Here is an 18810-nt window from a genome sequence, read left to right as displayed (position 1 = left end):
TCCGAACGGAACAGTGGCAGCGTTCGTGGAATTTTATCGTATTGTTTGTATGATACTTATTTAAAAATGCAATTTCATGTATATCATTCTTTAGACTTAAGATAAATGTGTAAAACACAATTTTATGTATCAAATATTAAACTTATTTTGGCAATTATAAACTTTTTTATGAAAATGTAAGAATGATAAAACACAAAATTATATTTTCCTCTATATGTGTATGTATAGCTTAATAAAAAAATTGTAAAAAATTGAACCGAACCAAACTAACCAAAACCACATTGTTTGGTTTGCTTTGCTTTGGTTTTATTTTTAAAAGTCAACGAACCAAATCGAACTGCACATTTTTTAGCGTCAAAACCGCTTAAACCGCACTGCGAACATCCCTACGTCACCCTAAAGGAGATCAAAGCCACCGTTGAAGATCAACAATTAGCCAACTCTATTCATTTTTGGTTCCTTCGAAATGCTGGAGCTTTCATTTCTGGTTTCCGAACGGAACAGTGGCAGCGTTCGTGGAAAACAACATACAATTCCCATTTATTCTAGTAGTTTTTAATGAAATTCTTAACGCATTCTTTAAATTAATCGTTTATCAGGCGTTATCGATCGACGATTCCACGGTATTATGCCACCTAACACATGTCCTTCGTCACGCCTCTCTGTACTTGTAACTGACACCGACGCTTGGGGAAAAATAAATCAATCGGAGTTAGGATATTTGGATTGTGATAAGATCAATGGAATTCCAAGTGTTGATCTGTCTCTGATTCTTAAAATTACCATTCATCATCATAATCTAATCGCATTCCTCGTGAACAATGGAAGTTCGTGTAATATCCTTTATTCAGATGCGATGCACCTAATATGAATCCAGCAAGCGAATCTGAATCCATATGGTGGAGAATATCTTATAGCAGTCAACGATTCGATCACTCATCCTCAAGGATTCGTGGATCTGGCGGTGATTTTGGGAGAAAGGGATCGCAAAATAAAGGTGGTCCTCAATTTTGTGATACTGTCCTAGGAAGACCCTTCCTTGTAATACTAGATTAGCAGCGTCTTTGGTCCATTTGAAAGTGACATATCACAATAAGGAAGGAAGACCGCTTGTGGTAACTTCCGCTGTAGTGAAGCTAAACAAATCAAAGAACCTATCCAAAAAGGTCTCTTAGTGTTGGCCACAAATTCAGAAACGAAAATAAGAGGGAAACCAACAGATCCCGACAGATTCAACCTAGGCGCTCGAGAGGACGAGGTTCGACCAATGCTAGATGGCGAATTTGAGACTATTTAGCTCGAGGAAGACCACTCCAAGTATGTTAAATTAGGCGCCAACCTAATATTAGATGTTAGAGTTGTGTTGATTGAATGTCTCCGGAATAATGCTGACCTTTTTGTGATAAACCTGCATCAGATGCCCGACATTGATCCTGGTGTAGCGTGTAACGAATTGAATGTGGGCACTAAGGCTTGTTATGTTTCCCAGCATCGAAGGAGATAATCTCCTAAAAAGGCTGGTGTCAATGCTAGCACGGACAAAGGCTTATTAGACGTTAATATTTCACTCCACATTTATGTATGAAGTTGGATACATGAGTTCAATATAAATATAAATTAAATAATTCACATGTTCGAACAAACTCAATCCCAGTCATTTATAGCGTTAAGAATTAGAATAGTATATATTATATTTTTGTATAAATGAATACATTGTTGTGATTTAATAATAATTTCTTTTATAATTGTAATTTGAACATAAAAAATATACAAATTTAAATTTTAAATTAGGTAAAAAAAAAGTATGAGATATACAAATCCTTAATAACTATTACAATAAAACTATTAACAATTTAATTAAGTAATAAAAGAATAGCAGTAGTTAATTTTACTAAGTTGATCAGTTTAATTGGGCTTGGAGTTGCAACCCGGATCCAAGGCCCACTTTTGGTTAGACCAATTATCTCTTAGTTTAGTTCTCTTTAAATAGATGTAACTCACTAACTTGTAATTACAACAACAACCCTAAAAACATTGCTTCATTCAATTCTCTATCTCTCTTTCTTCTTTTACTTACTGATATGGCACTTTTCTCAACTAACATCAAGCTGCTTGTTGTGCATCATGACGCTATTCTTCTTGATCAAATTCAACAAATGTGTGACCGATGTCATTATCAACTAACCATATGCACTTCACCTTATTACGCTCTTCATCTTCTTGCCGAAAGAAATGATTATTTTGATATGATGCTGATTGATGTTTGTATGCCAAACATGGATTCCTATGAGTTTCTTCAATATGTAACAATACAACACAGAATCCCTGTCATTGGTAAGTGCTTGCTTCTGTACTCAAAAAGTGTTCAAGATTTCTGTCATTAGTAGTGTAACTAACATTATGATAATTTATGTTTGTAGTGATTTCTTCTGATGGCACAAAAAGTTCTGTCATGAATTCTGTAATTTACGGAGCTTGTGATTACTGGGTTCAACCTTTGCATGAGAAACAATTCAAGACCATGTGGCAGCACGTTGCAAGAAACAATTTCAATGAGAATAAAGCTGAACATCAAGTTCTTGGATTCTTGGATGCTCAAAGCCCTAAAGAAGATGAAGTTGTTGGATTCTTGAAAGCACAAAGCCCTAATGAACCTGATGCTGTTGGATTCTTGAAAGCGCAAAACCCTAGAGAACATGATGCTGTTGGATTCTTGAAAGCACAAAGCCCTAATGAACATGATGCTGTTGGATTCTTGGAAGCGCAAAACCCTAGAGAACATGATGTTGTTGGATTGTTGGAGGCTCTTCAGCATGAAAGAAAACGGGAGAGAGAAGATGATAAGCCTCCAAAAGACAAAAGTGGAAAAAAGAGTCGGTTATCATGGACGCCGCAACTGCACCAACAGTTTCTAAATGCTGTTAACCAAATTGGCTTTGATGGTAGGACTGATTCTTTTATAATTCTTTGTTTGTATTGATTCTTTAACAACAACTCAACTTATGTGCATTGTTGTTTTTTATTTTCAGAGGCAAAACCTAGAAAGATTCTCAAAAGAATGGGTATTTGTGGTTTAACAACAGCTCAGGTTGCAAGTCATTTGCAGAAATATAGAAACTATTTGAAGGGACCATCTTGTGGAAAAAAGTCAAACAAAAGTCAAAGAATAGACACTCCAACTAAAACAGCATCAGAAACTGAAGATGCTAACTCAGTGTTACATCATGAGGACCAAACTCGTCAACTGAACTCAACCCTTCAAAGTTACAATATCTCTGAAACACAACAACATTCAACTGATGTTACTGATTATCAAGATTCTGACATCGGCTATAATTATGAAGCACAAGAGCATTCAATTGATTATCAAGTTTCCGACATTATGTGTGATCCATCAGACTTGTCCATAGATTATGATGAGTTAATGTCGTTATTATCATGCTAGCATCTGATTGCACGAAGAAGTTGATAGATGGAAGACATTAACAGTTATAGCATTGATCATGAGTCAATTTTGAACTCTTAGAGATGCAATGCTTTTTTTATTGTAAATTGATGAACCTTAATACTTAAGTTGATTATTAATGTGAATTGTGATTGAGATAAATTCATCAAGCATATTTTATGAAGAATGCCATAAATATTACTGTGTCTACGTGTGTTTACGTTGTAGTATGGATGATATGTGTTTAGGTTAAGTTACTCATGAATTATATGCTACTTGACTTTTTAATTTCTAAAGGTCAGATTGATTCCATATTTCTTGGTTTTTCTGTTGTCAATGACGTTTGTTGGGTTTTTTCTCAATAAATATAATAGTGAAGATTTTGGGTTAGTAGTATGTAAATATGAGATCTCTTTAGTCTACTTTTGGGGAGCGTCACTTTTCTACCCATAAACTCGGCCATATATATAGCCTTATGCTATAGTTTAATTTAGCGGATGATGAGTTAGTTTAGGGATCACAAGCATATCCAAATCCGCGGGATTTCACTTGCATTCGAACCCGAGTCAACGGTTGAATTGAGAAAGAACAAAAGTTCAAAACACGATTATAAAAGATGGCCGAAACGCAAGCCACAAATAGGAAAATTACACATCAAATAGATTCTAAGATAAGTATAGCAAAGGGTTTTTGCTAAAATCATAGAAATTGTAATTGGAATGAGGAATTTTCCCTATATAGGACCACCTCCAAAGCAAAACTTTGCAATTCCAAGAAACATCTCTAGCATTCCACTCGCCATCCTTAAAAAAAAATATCATTCCTACAAATCCAAAGAGACCATAAAACGGCTAGCCAAGCACACCCCTCCTTACCTTTTTTGAATTTCAAATAGCGGCACGAATCACACCAAGAAAGAAAACTTTCTTTAAATCCCACATTAATGACATGAGGCAAACCCAACCATCCGCCAATATCCTTCCAAATCACGTCGACTTTTTGACAATCCAAGAAAGAGTGACAAGGAGATTCGGGATGAGCATTACAAAAAGCGCAAAGAAGGTTGGAAGAAGAAGAAAGAATACCTCTATGATTGAGCATATCCTTTATTGGGATCCTATTCCAAAAACAACGCCAACCGAAAGCACGAACTTTCAAAGGAACATCATTCTTCCACACAAGAGAAAAGACTAAATCATGACGATTTGCCGGACCAAACAGTATATAATTCTTGCATAAAGCCTTATAACAAGAAGATACAGAAAACGTTTGATCATCGAAAAGCTTCCAAACCACACTGTCTCGACCGAACCGAGACGGGTACGCGGCTGGGAGGCAGCGGTACAGCAGCCTCCTGTCCGTGACAGTAAAGCTGGCAGCGGCAGTGGGGATGCCGAAGTCATTCCAGCCCCAAGAACCGTTACTCCATCCGCCCAAACTAGCTATAGGCGCATCCTGCAAAAGAGAGACATTGAACAAAAGAGGAAACCGGTCTTTAAGGATCCCCCCTTCATTCCAATGAGATTTCCAAAAAGAAGTAGTGAAACCTTCTCCCACCCAGAAAAAATAGTTTTTCATAAAAATATCTTCCAAAGTCGTACATCCTAACGAAAAAATATCTTTCCACCATACCGAGCACGCTTCTTTCTTATCAATCTTTATTCCTCCGTTCACCGCTCTTAAATTAATGTCCACATATCTAGCCTTCAACATTCGGACCCAAAGAGAATTGAGTCTTCTAAGATTCTCCATCTCCATTTATAAAGTAAAGTATTGTTAAATTCTTCCATCCTTCTTAACCCACGACCTCCATTCTCCATCGGTAAGCAAACATCACTCCAACTTATTGTCATACCCCAATTTTTGACCCTAAGATCATACATCATTTGCATTTCAATCATCAATCAAGATCACAATCTTGAGGTATCATTTTTCCTTTGAGGGGAATCATCAAGCACTTTTAGCTTTTTATTTGTTATACTAACCCAAATACCAAAAACATTGCTTTATTTCTTTGTAGGCTTTTGTTTTGTAGGTACCAAGCCAAGACATGCAATAAACAAGGCATTTTTCATTTTTTGACTGATGAAATCGATTTCCCTACTGGGTAAATCGATTTCCCTGCAGCAATCATCAACAAAATCACATTCTGGACAGCATGAAATCGATTTCCCTCCTGGGTAAATCGATTTCCCTAGTGTATTTTGCGCCAATTTCTCTTCTGGAACTGAGTGAAATCGATTTCACTCCTGGGGAAATCGATTTCCTTAAGGCAAAATTCAAAAAATATAAGGAGGGAAGCTTGACATCATTTTGGCACCTTTTTATTTGATCACTTTACCAATTTTCCACCTCATCAAAATCAACTCCTTCATTAAACCCACTTAAACATCATTTTACCATTTAAATCCCACTTTAATTACCAATTAACCACAAATTAATTACCAAACACAAAAAGACCAAACTACCACTACTCTTGATCTCATTCTATAAATAGAGCCCACTACTCTCTCATTTCTCAAGCTTTGAGAGCCAAAAAACCCCTTGCAATTTCTCTCCTCATCCCTACCAAATTCACCAAAGCTCTTTATTCTTTCATAAAGTTTGTGAGTCACACCTTGAAACTCACAAACTTTGAGCTAAACCACCATCCATTTCACTCTTTTTTCTTCAATTGTTGAGAGATCAAGATTTGTGTTGGTGATTCTTGAAGTAGATCTAAGTTTTGTTCAAGATTTGGTAATTTTCTTCATCCTTATTCATCCATCATAATGTGATTCTTTTGTGCTTGTGTGTGATGCATCTTTGATGCTATATTGGTCCTATTTGATGGTGAATTGATGGAAAATTCGTGCTCCAATTGATGTGTGATCATAAGGTGTTTGTATGTTTGCTTAAGTCAAGTTTTATGCCTCCTAATGCTGGTTTTTTGAATGCTGCGTGCAGGAAATCGATTTCCCTCTGTAGGAAATCGATTTCCACCTTATTTTTTTTCAAAATTTGAACTCTGCACTCAGGAAATCGATTTCCTACAGAGGTAAATCGATTTCCTGCTGGCAGAATGTGGTTTTTTGCCTTTTCTATGCTTGTTTTGGCTTCCTACTTCCTCTACTTCATTAATATCATTGGATCTAGGATGTTGATAGGTTTGAAAGAACCAAATCCATAATATTAGATGAATGATATTAATGATAGTGTGAGTTGATTTTACTTTATGCATTTTATCTTCTTCTTCTTCTTCTCCTTTTTTCTTTTGATCGATGAAAGTCTTAATACTTTGAGAATTCTTATGGATTCTTAGTAAAGACTAGATCGTTACCTATTTTCTTTTCGTGCGGTATTGCTTTCGGAGAATGATCTACATATCATATCTCTCGCATGCATTAGCGCATAAAGTTTTGACCGGCCTCGTTGTAGGGTGATTTCTACATAAATCACTTGGCGATCTGCTTAACATAGCGCAATATTTCGTGTCCCGAATCAAAAAGATCAAATATGGAAGAGAATTGTATGCGGTTGATTTATGACTTATGGAAATTTATCGTGTAGTCGCTATGATTTTATCAAGCTTCTGATAAGTTTCCATTGACCTTAAATCCGAGTACATCCTTCACTCACCATCGATCTTCATTACTAACTTTGATAACATACTTGACAAGTTTCAAGATGGTTATCTTTAACATCTAACAATTGACTTTAATTTCCGCCGTTTATTATATCGCTCTTTTATTTTTCGCTTTATTGCTTTATTTTATCATCTCATCATATTTACATTCCGCTATTTTCTATTTGTCCATTTGGACGTTTACAATTCCGCTATTTTCTCTTTGTCCATTTGGACATATGTTTATGCTTCCGCTATTTTTCTTTTGTCCACTTGGACCATACTTTACTTTTATGCCAAAACACTAATAAATAACAAAAATCTAAAAAACGCTTAAGGCTCTCTTTTGGACTATTGGTTACTATCCCTAGCATTTTGGAGATTCGGACTTATGGACTTAGTACCTCTGGACCCTTATGATATTGTTCTCTGCTGTTATTCTGTCTGTCTGACATTGGATTGTTGTCTGTTTGTATGTGCAGGTATTTCCTTGAAAGTCCTTGATGATTAATTCCAAGGCATTGATATAAGGATTTTACCCGAAAACAGCCGTTACTCTGCCCGATTTTCGTCAGAATTTTAATGTGCTTAATACAAAGTGGTGCTAAAATAATAAGTTCATCTGGATCCCCAAGTGATAATGTGTTGGTTTGGTAATGATAAGTCCAAAGGATGGGAAATCTACCTTGACTCATAATGTCAAGTTTTGGCTTCTTATTTCGGTTAGACCGTTTCTTTCCTTAGCTTTTATTTTAAGCAATAGGATAGCCTCTTCATCTCCTCCCATTCTTAAATTTTCAAAATCTTCTTCCTTTTTCAAAAACATTCTTATGTTTGCAAACCTTTTCAAAACCTTTTCTTTAAAATATCTTTTGCCTTCAATGGCCTTTTCTTTAAAAAGTTTAGACACTGTAATTGTCGAAACGAGTGGTTATACCCCACGATTTTGAAATTGATTGATATAATGAGATCTTTTTCGCGTGAGAGAGCTAGTGGCATACTCGTTGATTTTATCCGAGTTGGAGCCCTTCTTTCATTTGCGATGCAAAGAACTCATTTGTTCTCATGCTCAAGATCAATGGCTGAGTATTTCTATCCGACGACGATAAAGTGTTTATTCGTTTTAAAAATGTTTTCCCAAAAGCGGAACTACATTAGCTCTGACTTCTCCATTGCACCGAGGAGGTATGTAGGCCCAAAGCTAAACGCTTTGCCGAGCTTATTTTAAAAATAAAACAAACCCTTTTTTAGCACACACACACACACAGATTTTCAAAAAGGTTCCTGTGGAGTACCACAGATATGAGGGGTGCTTAAAACCTTCCCCTCATATAAGCAACACCCGTACCTAAGATCTTTTCTTTTTGTTTTAAAAAAACAAACTTTGGTTTTTTTCGTTCTTTTCCCTTTTCCTTTGGAAATAATAAAAGCGCGGTGGCGACTTTCACTGAAATATTGATTCGAGTCATCCTATGGCTTTGATATCAGATTTTCCCGCTACACTTATCCAATGCACTTTCTTCTTCTATTCCGTCCCACCCCATAGGAAATTGCTTTGGATACTATTGATCTCTCTAATAATCTTCTTAGGAGCTTTGTAGAAAGAAAGTGTAAAAATAGCTAAACTACTAAGGACCGATTTTAAGAGAACAATTCTCCCACCAAAACTCACCCATCTACCCTTCCAAGAGAGCAACCTCCTCTTTATTTTGTCGACTAAAGGTCTCCAAGAATTTATCCTCCTAGGATTGGCACCTATCATAATACCAAGAAATTTGAACATTTTCTCTTCTTTCCTACAAGCAAGGAAAGTAGTAGCTACATCTATGAAACGAGGATTAATGTTGAAACCAATAAGTTTACTTTTGTGATAATTGATACCAAGCCCCGATACCATCTCAAAACCCTTCAACACCGTTTTAATAGCCCAAAGGTGTTTTCAACTACCATCGCCCACCATCAAAGTATCGTCCGCAAATTTTAAAACATCAACAAAGCATCTCCCATTAACATTACAACCCACATAATCACCATTAGGCACGGCTTTATTCACCATGGGGTTTAACCCTTCCGCAACAATGACAAACAAAAAAGGAGAGATAGGATCTCCTTGCCGCAAACCTCTTTCTACCGCAAATTCCTTAGTAGGACAAGTTGCAAGTCATTTGCAGAAGTATAAAAACTATTTTCAGAGGCAAAACCTAGAAATATTCTCAAAACTATGGATGTTTCTGGTTTAACAATAGCACAAGTTGCAAGTCATTTGCAGAAGTATAGAAACTATTTGAAGAAAGGATGTGATGGAAAAAGGTCGAAGAAAAGTAGATTGGACATTCCAGCTGAACATGCTCAGGAGGACCAATGTTGTCAACTGAATTCAACTCTTGAAAGTGATATTATCTCTGAAATACAACAGCATTCAAATGATGTCTCCGACAACATTGGCTACAATTATGAAGCACAAGATCATTCAATTGATCATCAAGTTTCCGATATTAGTTTTCCTGATCCATCTAACATGTTCATAGATTATGATGAGTTAATGTCGTTATTATCATGCTAGCATCTGCATGGGATGAAGGCAAGAAGAAGTTGATAGATGGAAGACATAATGTAATTTAGTCTAACAGTTATAGTATTTTTAGCTTTCCATTCATGAGTCAATTATCCTTTTCGAGTTTAGATTATGAAAGCCCTATAACAAATGATCGGTTAGGTTAAGTTACTGATGAATGATGCTACTTAACCTTAAAATTTTTATAAATTCCATATTTGTTGGTTTTTCTTTCAATAAATATAATAGTAAAGCCATACACAAAGTTAGGAGTCTTTTTTTTTGGTGATCAAGTTAGAAATCTGTTTAGATTAGTAATATGTAAGGTAATTAAAACCACATTGAATATTAACTCAACTTAAAGGTTTAAAGGTAATTTAGATTCAACCAGTAATAATTAAATACAATTTTTATTATAATATATAACATATGTTATGGCCTTTGTAAAAGCAATACTTAATTTATTTACTTAAAATAATGGAAATTTCTCTATAGACCTCCCAACCTTCTAGTCCACCTCTGGTGAAAAACCCAAACTACCCCTGACTTCGGAAGTTCATTTCCGAAATGTAAGAAAAAGGCGTTTTCGGAGATGCATCTCCGAAAGCGCATTTTTTTTTGAAAAAATTGTCTTATTTTGGAAGTTCATTTCCGAAAACACCATTTCGAAAATGAACTTCCGAAATACTGCGCGTTATGCAGATTTAGCAAAACAGCCCCCTCCCCCAATTCATTTACCCTAAATCAACTTAATACTCAACCCCTCTTCAAATTTTCTGCCAAAATCAAGTGTAAGATCAAAGAGCATTCTCAAGTCTTCTTCCAAACTCATCATCAAACACTAATTGGTAAATTCTACATTGTTTTTTCAAGTTTTAGATCTATTTGAATAAACTCTAATAGGGTGTGTAGAAACTGAAAAAATTACATTAAGATAGGTTAGTACTGATATTAGGATGTTTAGTAGGCATAAAAGTAGTTTTGGTTTAGGTTTTTTGGGTCTGCCATTGGAGGCTGTATTGAAGGTCTGCACAGGGGTGTTTCGGAAGTTCATTTCCGAAAACACCTCCATCCCAATTTTCGGAAATGAACTTCCGAACTGTACCAGAAGTTCATTTTTTTTTTGTTTTTTCATTTGTGTCGCATATTAATCGATTTCGATTGTTTACAGGAACATGTCAGGCAACCAACCAGCACGCATCAGACAGGGGAGAGAGTCCCAGACTGCGTCGGCTAGACGCGAGCGGGCGGCGGCGCAGCTGGCGTCGACCCAGGGACGGGGGCAGGGTCGGGGACGCCATGTGCGAGTTCCGGTGGACGTGGGAGAGGGTACATCTGGTTCAGGATCTAGGAGTCGGCTGGCTCGGGCATCTTCTTCCCGCCAGCGAGAGGAGGAGGAGGAGGAGGCGGCAGTGACTTACCACGAGCCGGAGGGGGTACCGGAAGTTGACCCTCCAGCCGGGGAGGAGGATGAGCAGGAGGACGGCTATCCGGGAAGGCCCTTTGACACCTCTGTGCTGATTCACTACCACGATCACGTCGCTCGGCAGATCTGCGAGGGAGAGGTATTTTTTTTAATTTAACCGTTTAATTGTCACCATTTTTTATAGTTTAACCGTTTATTTGTCGCTTATTTAATATATGTCTCTTATTTAATATATGTTGCTTATTTGTTTTTTTTGTAACAGGAGAGAGATCCGCTGAAAATGGTCAACCACGCCCGCAAGATTTTCAGTCTGTTTAAACCAACAGCTGAGTGGTTTAACGACCATGTGCGAGGTTCAGGGCTCAGCGGGCTCTGCATGACGGGGTACACCACCATCAGCACCGGCATGCAGGGGGCATTTGTGGAGCGCTGGCACAAGGAGACGTCCTCTTTCCACTTGCCGGTTGGGGAGATGACGATCACCTTGCATGACGTGCAGTGTCTTCTCCACCTGCCGATTAGGGGGCCGCTGTTACACCACTCCAAGATCCAGAGGAGCACGAGGTTGCTCACTTTGAGTGTGCCACGACTTCTGGGCCTCATGTCCGGTTCACCACACTGAGCACTTATTTTGAGCACCATCTGAACGCGGCTGCCGGGGCTGAGGGTGAGGGTGACGAGCTGTTCACACACTATCACTGCGGCTGCGCTCTCCGGTGTTGGTACATGCATGTGGTAGGCGCTGCATGCTTTGTGGACAAGAGTTCCAGGTACGTCGACGTGACCTACCTCCGCTACTTCATGGACCTGGATACCGTTCACTACAACACAGAAGGGCTTTTAAAGCGCTTTTTATGGGCTTTAAAAGCGCTTAAAAGCGCTGTGAAAGCCAGCGCTGGCGTAGGTAACAAAAGCGCTTCAGAAAGCGCTCTGGTAGGCCCCCCTTTAAGAGCGCTTTTTCAAGAAAAGCGCTCTGATACCCCCCCTATGAGAGCGCTTTTTCTGGAAAAAGCGCTCTGATAGCCACCCCTATAAGAGCGCTTTTCCAAAAGCGCTTTCGTATGTTGCGTTTTTTTTTATGCTTTTTATTATTTCTAAACCTGCACTTTTGGCAGCAATATTTCAGAACCTGTAATTTACTATTTTTTGGCAGTATTTTTTCATGAACCTATAATTTATCATTTCTAATCGATATATACCATTATAATCGATATCGATTATATACAAAAAAAGTATTATATTATATACCATTAATGTAAATCAAAATACATATATACATATTTCTAAACCAAAACAACTAAACCAATTCACATATTTCTAAACCAAAACAACTAAATGGGAAACAACTTCCGAGTTCTTATGCAACCAATGTACGCTTCCTGTATTATCTGGAGCTATGTTGTATTGATGCTTTAGTGGAGAACCAGTAGTCACCTGAGCTATGTTGTATTGTGTCACAGAATATGAATCAAGTAACTGTACCCCGAACGATCCTGCCACAGAAGACTTCGGGGTACAATTACTTGATTCATATTCTGTGGAACATAATCGGCAGGGGCACATTGTGTTCTATCCTTTACCAGTCCATCCACTGTTTGAAGCTCAACCTACAATAGAAAAACGTGATTATTACTAACTACATATAGAAAATCTTGAATCATGTAAAAGTTGATGAAACAGATATCCCTTGTAGGTCTCATTCTCGCATGCCCTCTACCATTAACTTGCATCTTTGGACCAACTGGATTCCTGAAACCTCATAGAGTTGTACAGTGCTGGAGAAGATTATAACTCCTACATCAACATCACACAAAATCTTCATTATCAATAACATCTTCTACTTACTTGATACATGTCTTCAATACTCTAAATCACTGATAAAAACCTAACAAACTTTGTCTTCAATACTCTAAATCACACTGATAAAACCTAAATCACTGATAAATTAAAAAAGCCCCAAATCATACATCATTAATTCTATAACCATCCAATGCTAATAGCTTCTACACAAACACAATATTGATCCAAATTACATGCTTTGCATTGTTAAAACAATATGAAGGTTTCATAGTGGCTAATTCACCTAGTTCTACAATTACTTGTTAAACTAATTAAATTAAATTTCCAACATCTTTTAATCTAGATTTGGCTTATTTGAGCAAGTAGTATGGAATAACGAGACCGTTTGGGAGAGCTTATATAATCAGCTTATGAAATATCTATAAGTTGGTTTCAACTTTTTCTCATAAATTCTCCAAGATAGCTTATGAAAGCAACTTTAACTGTCATAAAAATAGCTTATACATAAGCACTTATACGATAAACACTAACACTATAAGCAAATAATTAAGTTGTTTATCCAAACAAACAATCATATACAAAGGAAATACCACCAAAAAAAAAGTAAAAGTAAGTCAAATAATACATGGAAAAAGATGATAAGCGAGATTATTACCGGAAGATAACGACGTCACCGTGTGAAAACTTGTACTTCTCAAGGCAAAATCTCTCAACCAAGACATAGTCATCTGCAATATACAATCAACGATGAAAACCGCAATTGCACGAAGTAAAAAACCTATAAACGTGTATATGAAGAAAAGTATCAGAAAAAAACCTGTGAAAGAATCAGTTTTAGGGTTAAAAGTGGGAGACATAGAGCCACCTCGAACTGGAACAACGGTCACATAACGATCAGAAATAGTGACAGTAATGAGACCAATTGTAACGAATTTTTTAGTAAAATTCCATAAGGAGTTTATTGTTCCCATGAATGTATCTCAATTTTCAACCATCTGAACCAAACCAAATCAAGAAGAAAATGGTGAATGAAAGTACAATGAAGAAACGTGAAAATGAAAATTGAAATGAGAATTACACAGTGGCGGAAGCAAAAGTTGTGGCGAACAAGATTGAAGGAATGGAAGATCCGCCTGGATAGGTTTCTCCGACGAACGGCGGCGATTCGATGGAGGAAGCCTATAGTCATGGCGGAGGTTGCTAGGGTTTCGGAGAGAGGACGGCGGAGCAACGAAAGGAAGAAGAAAGGTTCGCGTGTTTTGGATCTGAAACAAAACGCGTGTGTTTGTAAAATATATAATTTTTTAAATGGGCTACCAGAGCGCTTTTCAAAAGCGCTTTAATAACACCCCCTACCAGAGCGCTTTTATCCCAAAAGCGCTTTCGTAGCACCCACCCTATAAGAGCGCTTTTAAAAGCGCTTTCATAACCCCCCTACCAGAGCGCTTTTTAAAAGCGCTCTCATACCCCCCCTACCAGAGCGCTTTTTAAAAGCGCTCTCATAACCCCCCCTACCAGAGCGCTTTTTTTGCATCATTTTCCCTTGTTTATTAATTTTGTTTTTAGCGAGCCCTACGAGAGCGCTTTTGCTAAAAGCGCTTTAGTAGCTGCGCTGCTACAGCTTAAATTTGGCGTAGTGGTTCACCAGTGGAATTGGGGGGCAGCTACTCTGGCATACCTCTACCAGAAGCTGAATGAGGCCTCCAACTGGAGGACCACGCAGTTGGTTGGATCCTGCACACTACTTACGGTACGTTTTATTTTAACACATTATCGTATTTATTTATTTATTTATGTTTCGTATTTATTTTTAATACATTATCGTGTTTGTGTTTCAGAGCTGGATCATCTCCTACTTCTCCCGCAACGTTGACGCCATGCCCAGGGCCGCCAGATACGCTCTCCAGAGGGGGAACGATGCGGTGGGACCATACCGTTTGTACTTGGACCGCACGATGCACGACGATGTCACCTGGAGGCCGTTCGCCGACTACGCTCAGATTGTCCCCTTTGACGGCATTGCTCTATATTCAGGCTGGTTGGCATGCGGGACCGGCATCATGGTCCGGTATCTCCCTGAGCGGTGCATGCGTCAGTTCGGATTCGTGCAGCGGATACCCAGGTCACCCTTTGAGGCTGCTCCCGACACAGTGACCCGAGTGCAGCTCACTGCCATATGGGCGGACTGGCAGCAGCATGTGGTACCGCAGGAGTACCGTCTCACTCGGGTCACACAGGACTGGCACAGTGAGGAGGGGTACGTCACATGGTTCTACCGGGTGTCCCATCCTCTACTGAGACCCGACGTTCCCGGCGCTCCTAGGCCAGCACATTAGGAGATCCTGGAGAACCAGCAGGCCGAGGATGACCACGCCATTGATCTCCTGCCGATCTGCCAGCGGATAGAGATGCTTGGGCGGGACGCCTTGGATCGGGGTGTCGTTCTTCAGGGCGGTCCAGATGCAGTCGCCGTGATGGAGACGATCGTCACTGATGCCAGCCGTGTGGCGGGGTACAGGCGGCAGAGGAGGGCTCAGGGTGAGAGGGTTAGGCACACCCAGTAGTGGTCGGGTTTATTTATTTTTTGTTTTCGGATTGTATCTTGCGCACACTATTACTATTTGATTCGGCTTGTATATATTATTTGGATTTTATTTATCGTATTAGTATTTTCTGTTTATATGTCGCTTATTTTATTTGGCGTTTGCGTTTAATTAAAATGCGAGACTGTTTAAGAAAAAACATAAAAAAAAACACAGTTTCTGCATAATTCGGAAATGAACTTCCGAATTCACCCCCCATGAGGTGTTTTCGGAAGTTCATCTCCGAAGACACCCCCCATGAGGTGTTTTCAGAAGTTCATCTCCGAAGACACCCCCCATGAGGTGTTTTCGGAGATGCACTTCCGAATTATGGAAATTTTTTTTAAAAAAAAAGTGCTTCGGAAGTTCATTTCCGAAGCAGGGGTAGTTTGGGATTTTCGCTGGGGGTGACCCCCATAGGGAGGTGGCTAAAGAAATTTTCAAAATAATAGTAGTTAGATTTCACATTTACTAAAACTTCTATGAAATTAAAATTGCACACTAATAAACAACCCATTTATATTTGATTATAAAGATATGATTGATTTTTTTTGGTCTCAGTAGTTTAGGGACCGAAACTCATCATTAAAGATGAATAAATGAGATATCATAAGTTCAAATCCGCGTTCATGCAATTGATTTTCTTACACAACTATCAATTGAGTGACTTAACGAGACAAACCTATTTTGATTTACAACAAGTAAAAACATGCTATTATAATTTTCAACTATTTCTACGCATGAGAAACCCTACAAGAATTAAACTTATTTTTCTTACAATCTAGTAATTCATTGTTTTACTAAGCAAGTCTGTGTTCGACAATGTTGTGTTTGACCAAGTCAAAGTAGTTGTAAACTACAGAGTCGAACTTAGCTAAATAGAGTTATTTGTATTCAACAGAGTCGAAACAACATGTAGTTGTTGTGTCGATGTATGTTAGCATGTATTTGACAGAGTCAAATACGTCATGTAATACGTCGAGTATGTTTGTTGCTTATAAATAGGCATATTATGATGTGAAGCAAAGATAATCACACAATACAATTTCACCTTTTCAATATACAATTGTTCTAACAAATTGATATTAACGAGCCCGGATTGCAATTCAGAGTGAACCTGTAATGGTGAACGGAAACACAACATCAACGCAATTTCCTGCAAATCTACTGATTTTCAAGGGTGAGAACTTTGGGAGGTGGATTGCGCAAATGAAAGTCATCTTTAGATTCCAAGATGTGTCTGAAATCGTGTGTGATGGAGCACCTGCATTTGAAGCAAAAGCTCTCTTTTTTATTCACTAGTATGTGGATCAAAGTGTTTTAGAGAAGATCATTGGAGAAGAAGCGTTCAAAAGAGCGTGGGACGAGTTGAAGAGCTTGTACATGGAGATGAAAAATTGAAGAGGGTAAAGTTGCGGTCACTGAGAAAGTAGTTTGAGATAATACAGATGAAAGAAGATGAATTAGTTGCTGATTTTTTCTCAAGATTAATGTTACTCACCAACCAGATTTAGGTGCGTGGTGAATCAATCAATGATCTGCAGAAGATAGAGAACATGTTGAGATCTCTAACTGCAAATTTTAATGATATTGTAGTCTATATTGAAGAGTCCAAGAACCTAGCTGAGAAGAAGTTAGAAGAACTTCCAGCTTCATTAGAGGCTCATGAGATGAGGCTGAAGTAGAGGAACTCGGAAAGTGAGAATGTGATTGAACAAGCATTGCAAGCAAGATTCATCAAGACGTCTGGAAAAGAAAAGGTAGGTGCGGTGCTATAACTTTCAAGGATTTGGTCATTATGCAAGATTCAGCAAGATTCCAAGAATCACAATGAGTCCACCAAGAACGACATGATCAACAAGTACGCGAGAAAGAAAATTGACATGAAGGAGGTGTAGTGCTATAAATTTTAAGGATTTGGTCATTATGCTCGAGATTTCGAAGAAATAAGGAATCAAGAGAAAAATATAATGAAGAAGTGAAATATGCACATGTTAGAGAAAATAACTCTAATGATGTGTTATTCATGGCCAATACTCAACCTAGCAATGAAAAAACCAGTATGTGGTACCTGGTTTTAGGGTGCAACAACCACATGACTATGGTAATAAAAATTGGTTCACCAAGTTAGATGAATCGGTTAAGAAAGTGCTCAAGTTTGCAAATGGCAGGCACATCATATCAAATGGAAGAGGAAACATAAATATGGTTAGAAAGGATGGTCGGAAATCCAGTATCATTGATGTGTTATATGTACCTTCAATGACAAGTAACTTGATAATCATAGGTCAATTACTTACAAATGGGTACACCATGAAGTTAGAAAAGAATCATATGAAGGTGTATGATGAAGAAAGGAGGATGACTCTGAAACACCATTGGTATACAATAAAACATTCAAAATAGAGATCAACACAATTGATCATTAATGTCTAAATTTGAGTATTAATGGTGATAAATATTAGTTGTGGCATCACAAATATGGACACATAAACTTCAGAAGTACATGTATGCTCAACCAGAAGGAAATGGTGTATAACTTACCTCAGGTGAAGGAACCAAGTCAGGTGTGTGAGGAGTGATACAAAGCAAACAGGCTAGGAAAATAATTAAGTATGACATGCCCATGAGATCGAAGAAAAAGCTAGAGCTTGTTCACTCAAATGTTCATGGACCTTTTGAAGTCAAGGTGAATGAAGGTAATTTCTATTTCTTAACTTTCATAGATGAATTCACCAGATATATATGAATCTATCTCATTGAAAAGAAAAAAGTGAGGTATTTACACAGTTCAAGAAGTTTAAATTGCATGTCAAAAAAATTAAGTGGATGCAAGCTAAAGAAACTGAGAACTGATGGTGGAGGTGAATACATCTCTAAGGAATTTGCAATATATTAAAACGAGCAAGGTATAGAGCATGAGGTCATTGTACCCAATACACCTTAACATAACGGTATAGATGAGAGAAAAATATAAATATATTAAACATGGCCAAAGTTATGTTAAAAGCTAAAGAAATACCAAAGATATTTTGGAGAGAATCGATTTCGACAACAATATACAAACTTAATAGATGTCCAACAAAGAAGATAGTCGACAAGACACCTTATGGGGCTTGGAAAGGACTGAAGCCAAATGTTAACTATCTTAGAGTATTTGGATCAATGTGTTTCAGCCATGTACCATAAGAATTGAGGAAGAAGCTAGATGATTAAAGTCAGGTCATGGTGCTCATAGATTATAATTCGACTAGTATGATGTAATAACATAAATTCATTGAGGATAAATGGAAATTAGTTGAATATTATAGTTGATGTTATGTTGGGAGTAAATGTCGTGAAAAATATGTTGTGTGATCTGTAACACTGGGCAAACCATAATTATTTATTTTATCATTA

At 37.8% G+C, this 18810-nt stretch overlaps 1 protein-coding gene across 1 annotated transcript; it reads left to right on the top strand.

Moving 5' to 3' along the window:
* Positions 1-2081: 2081 nt before the first annotated feature.
* Positions 2082-3445, top strand: LOC131637523 (two-component response regulator ARR11-like). Its single transcript, XM_058908114.1, has 3 exons — positions 2082-2334; positions 2421-2942; positions 3030-3445. The coding sequence occupies exons 1-3, from the start codon at positions 2082-2084 to the stop codon at positions 3443-3445; spliced, it is 1191 nt and encodes a 396-aa protein (XP_058764097.1).
* Positions 3446-18810: the final 15365 nt, after the last annotated feature.

The sequence above is a fragment of the Vicia villosa genome, unplaced genomic scaffold, assembly GCF_029867415.1.
Source record: "Vicia villosa cultivar HV-30 ecotype Madison, WI unplaced genomic scaffold, Vvil1.0 ctg.002018F_1_1, whole genome shotgun sequence".
Taxonomy (NCBI): domain Eukaryota; kingdom Viridiplantae; phylum Streptophyta; class Magnoliopsida; order Fabales; family Fabaceae; genus Vicia; species Vicia villosa.
Note: the sequence above shows the minus strand (reverse complement) of the source record. Positions and strands in the feature narration are given on the sequence as shown.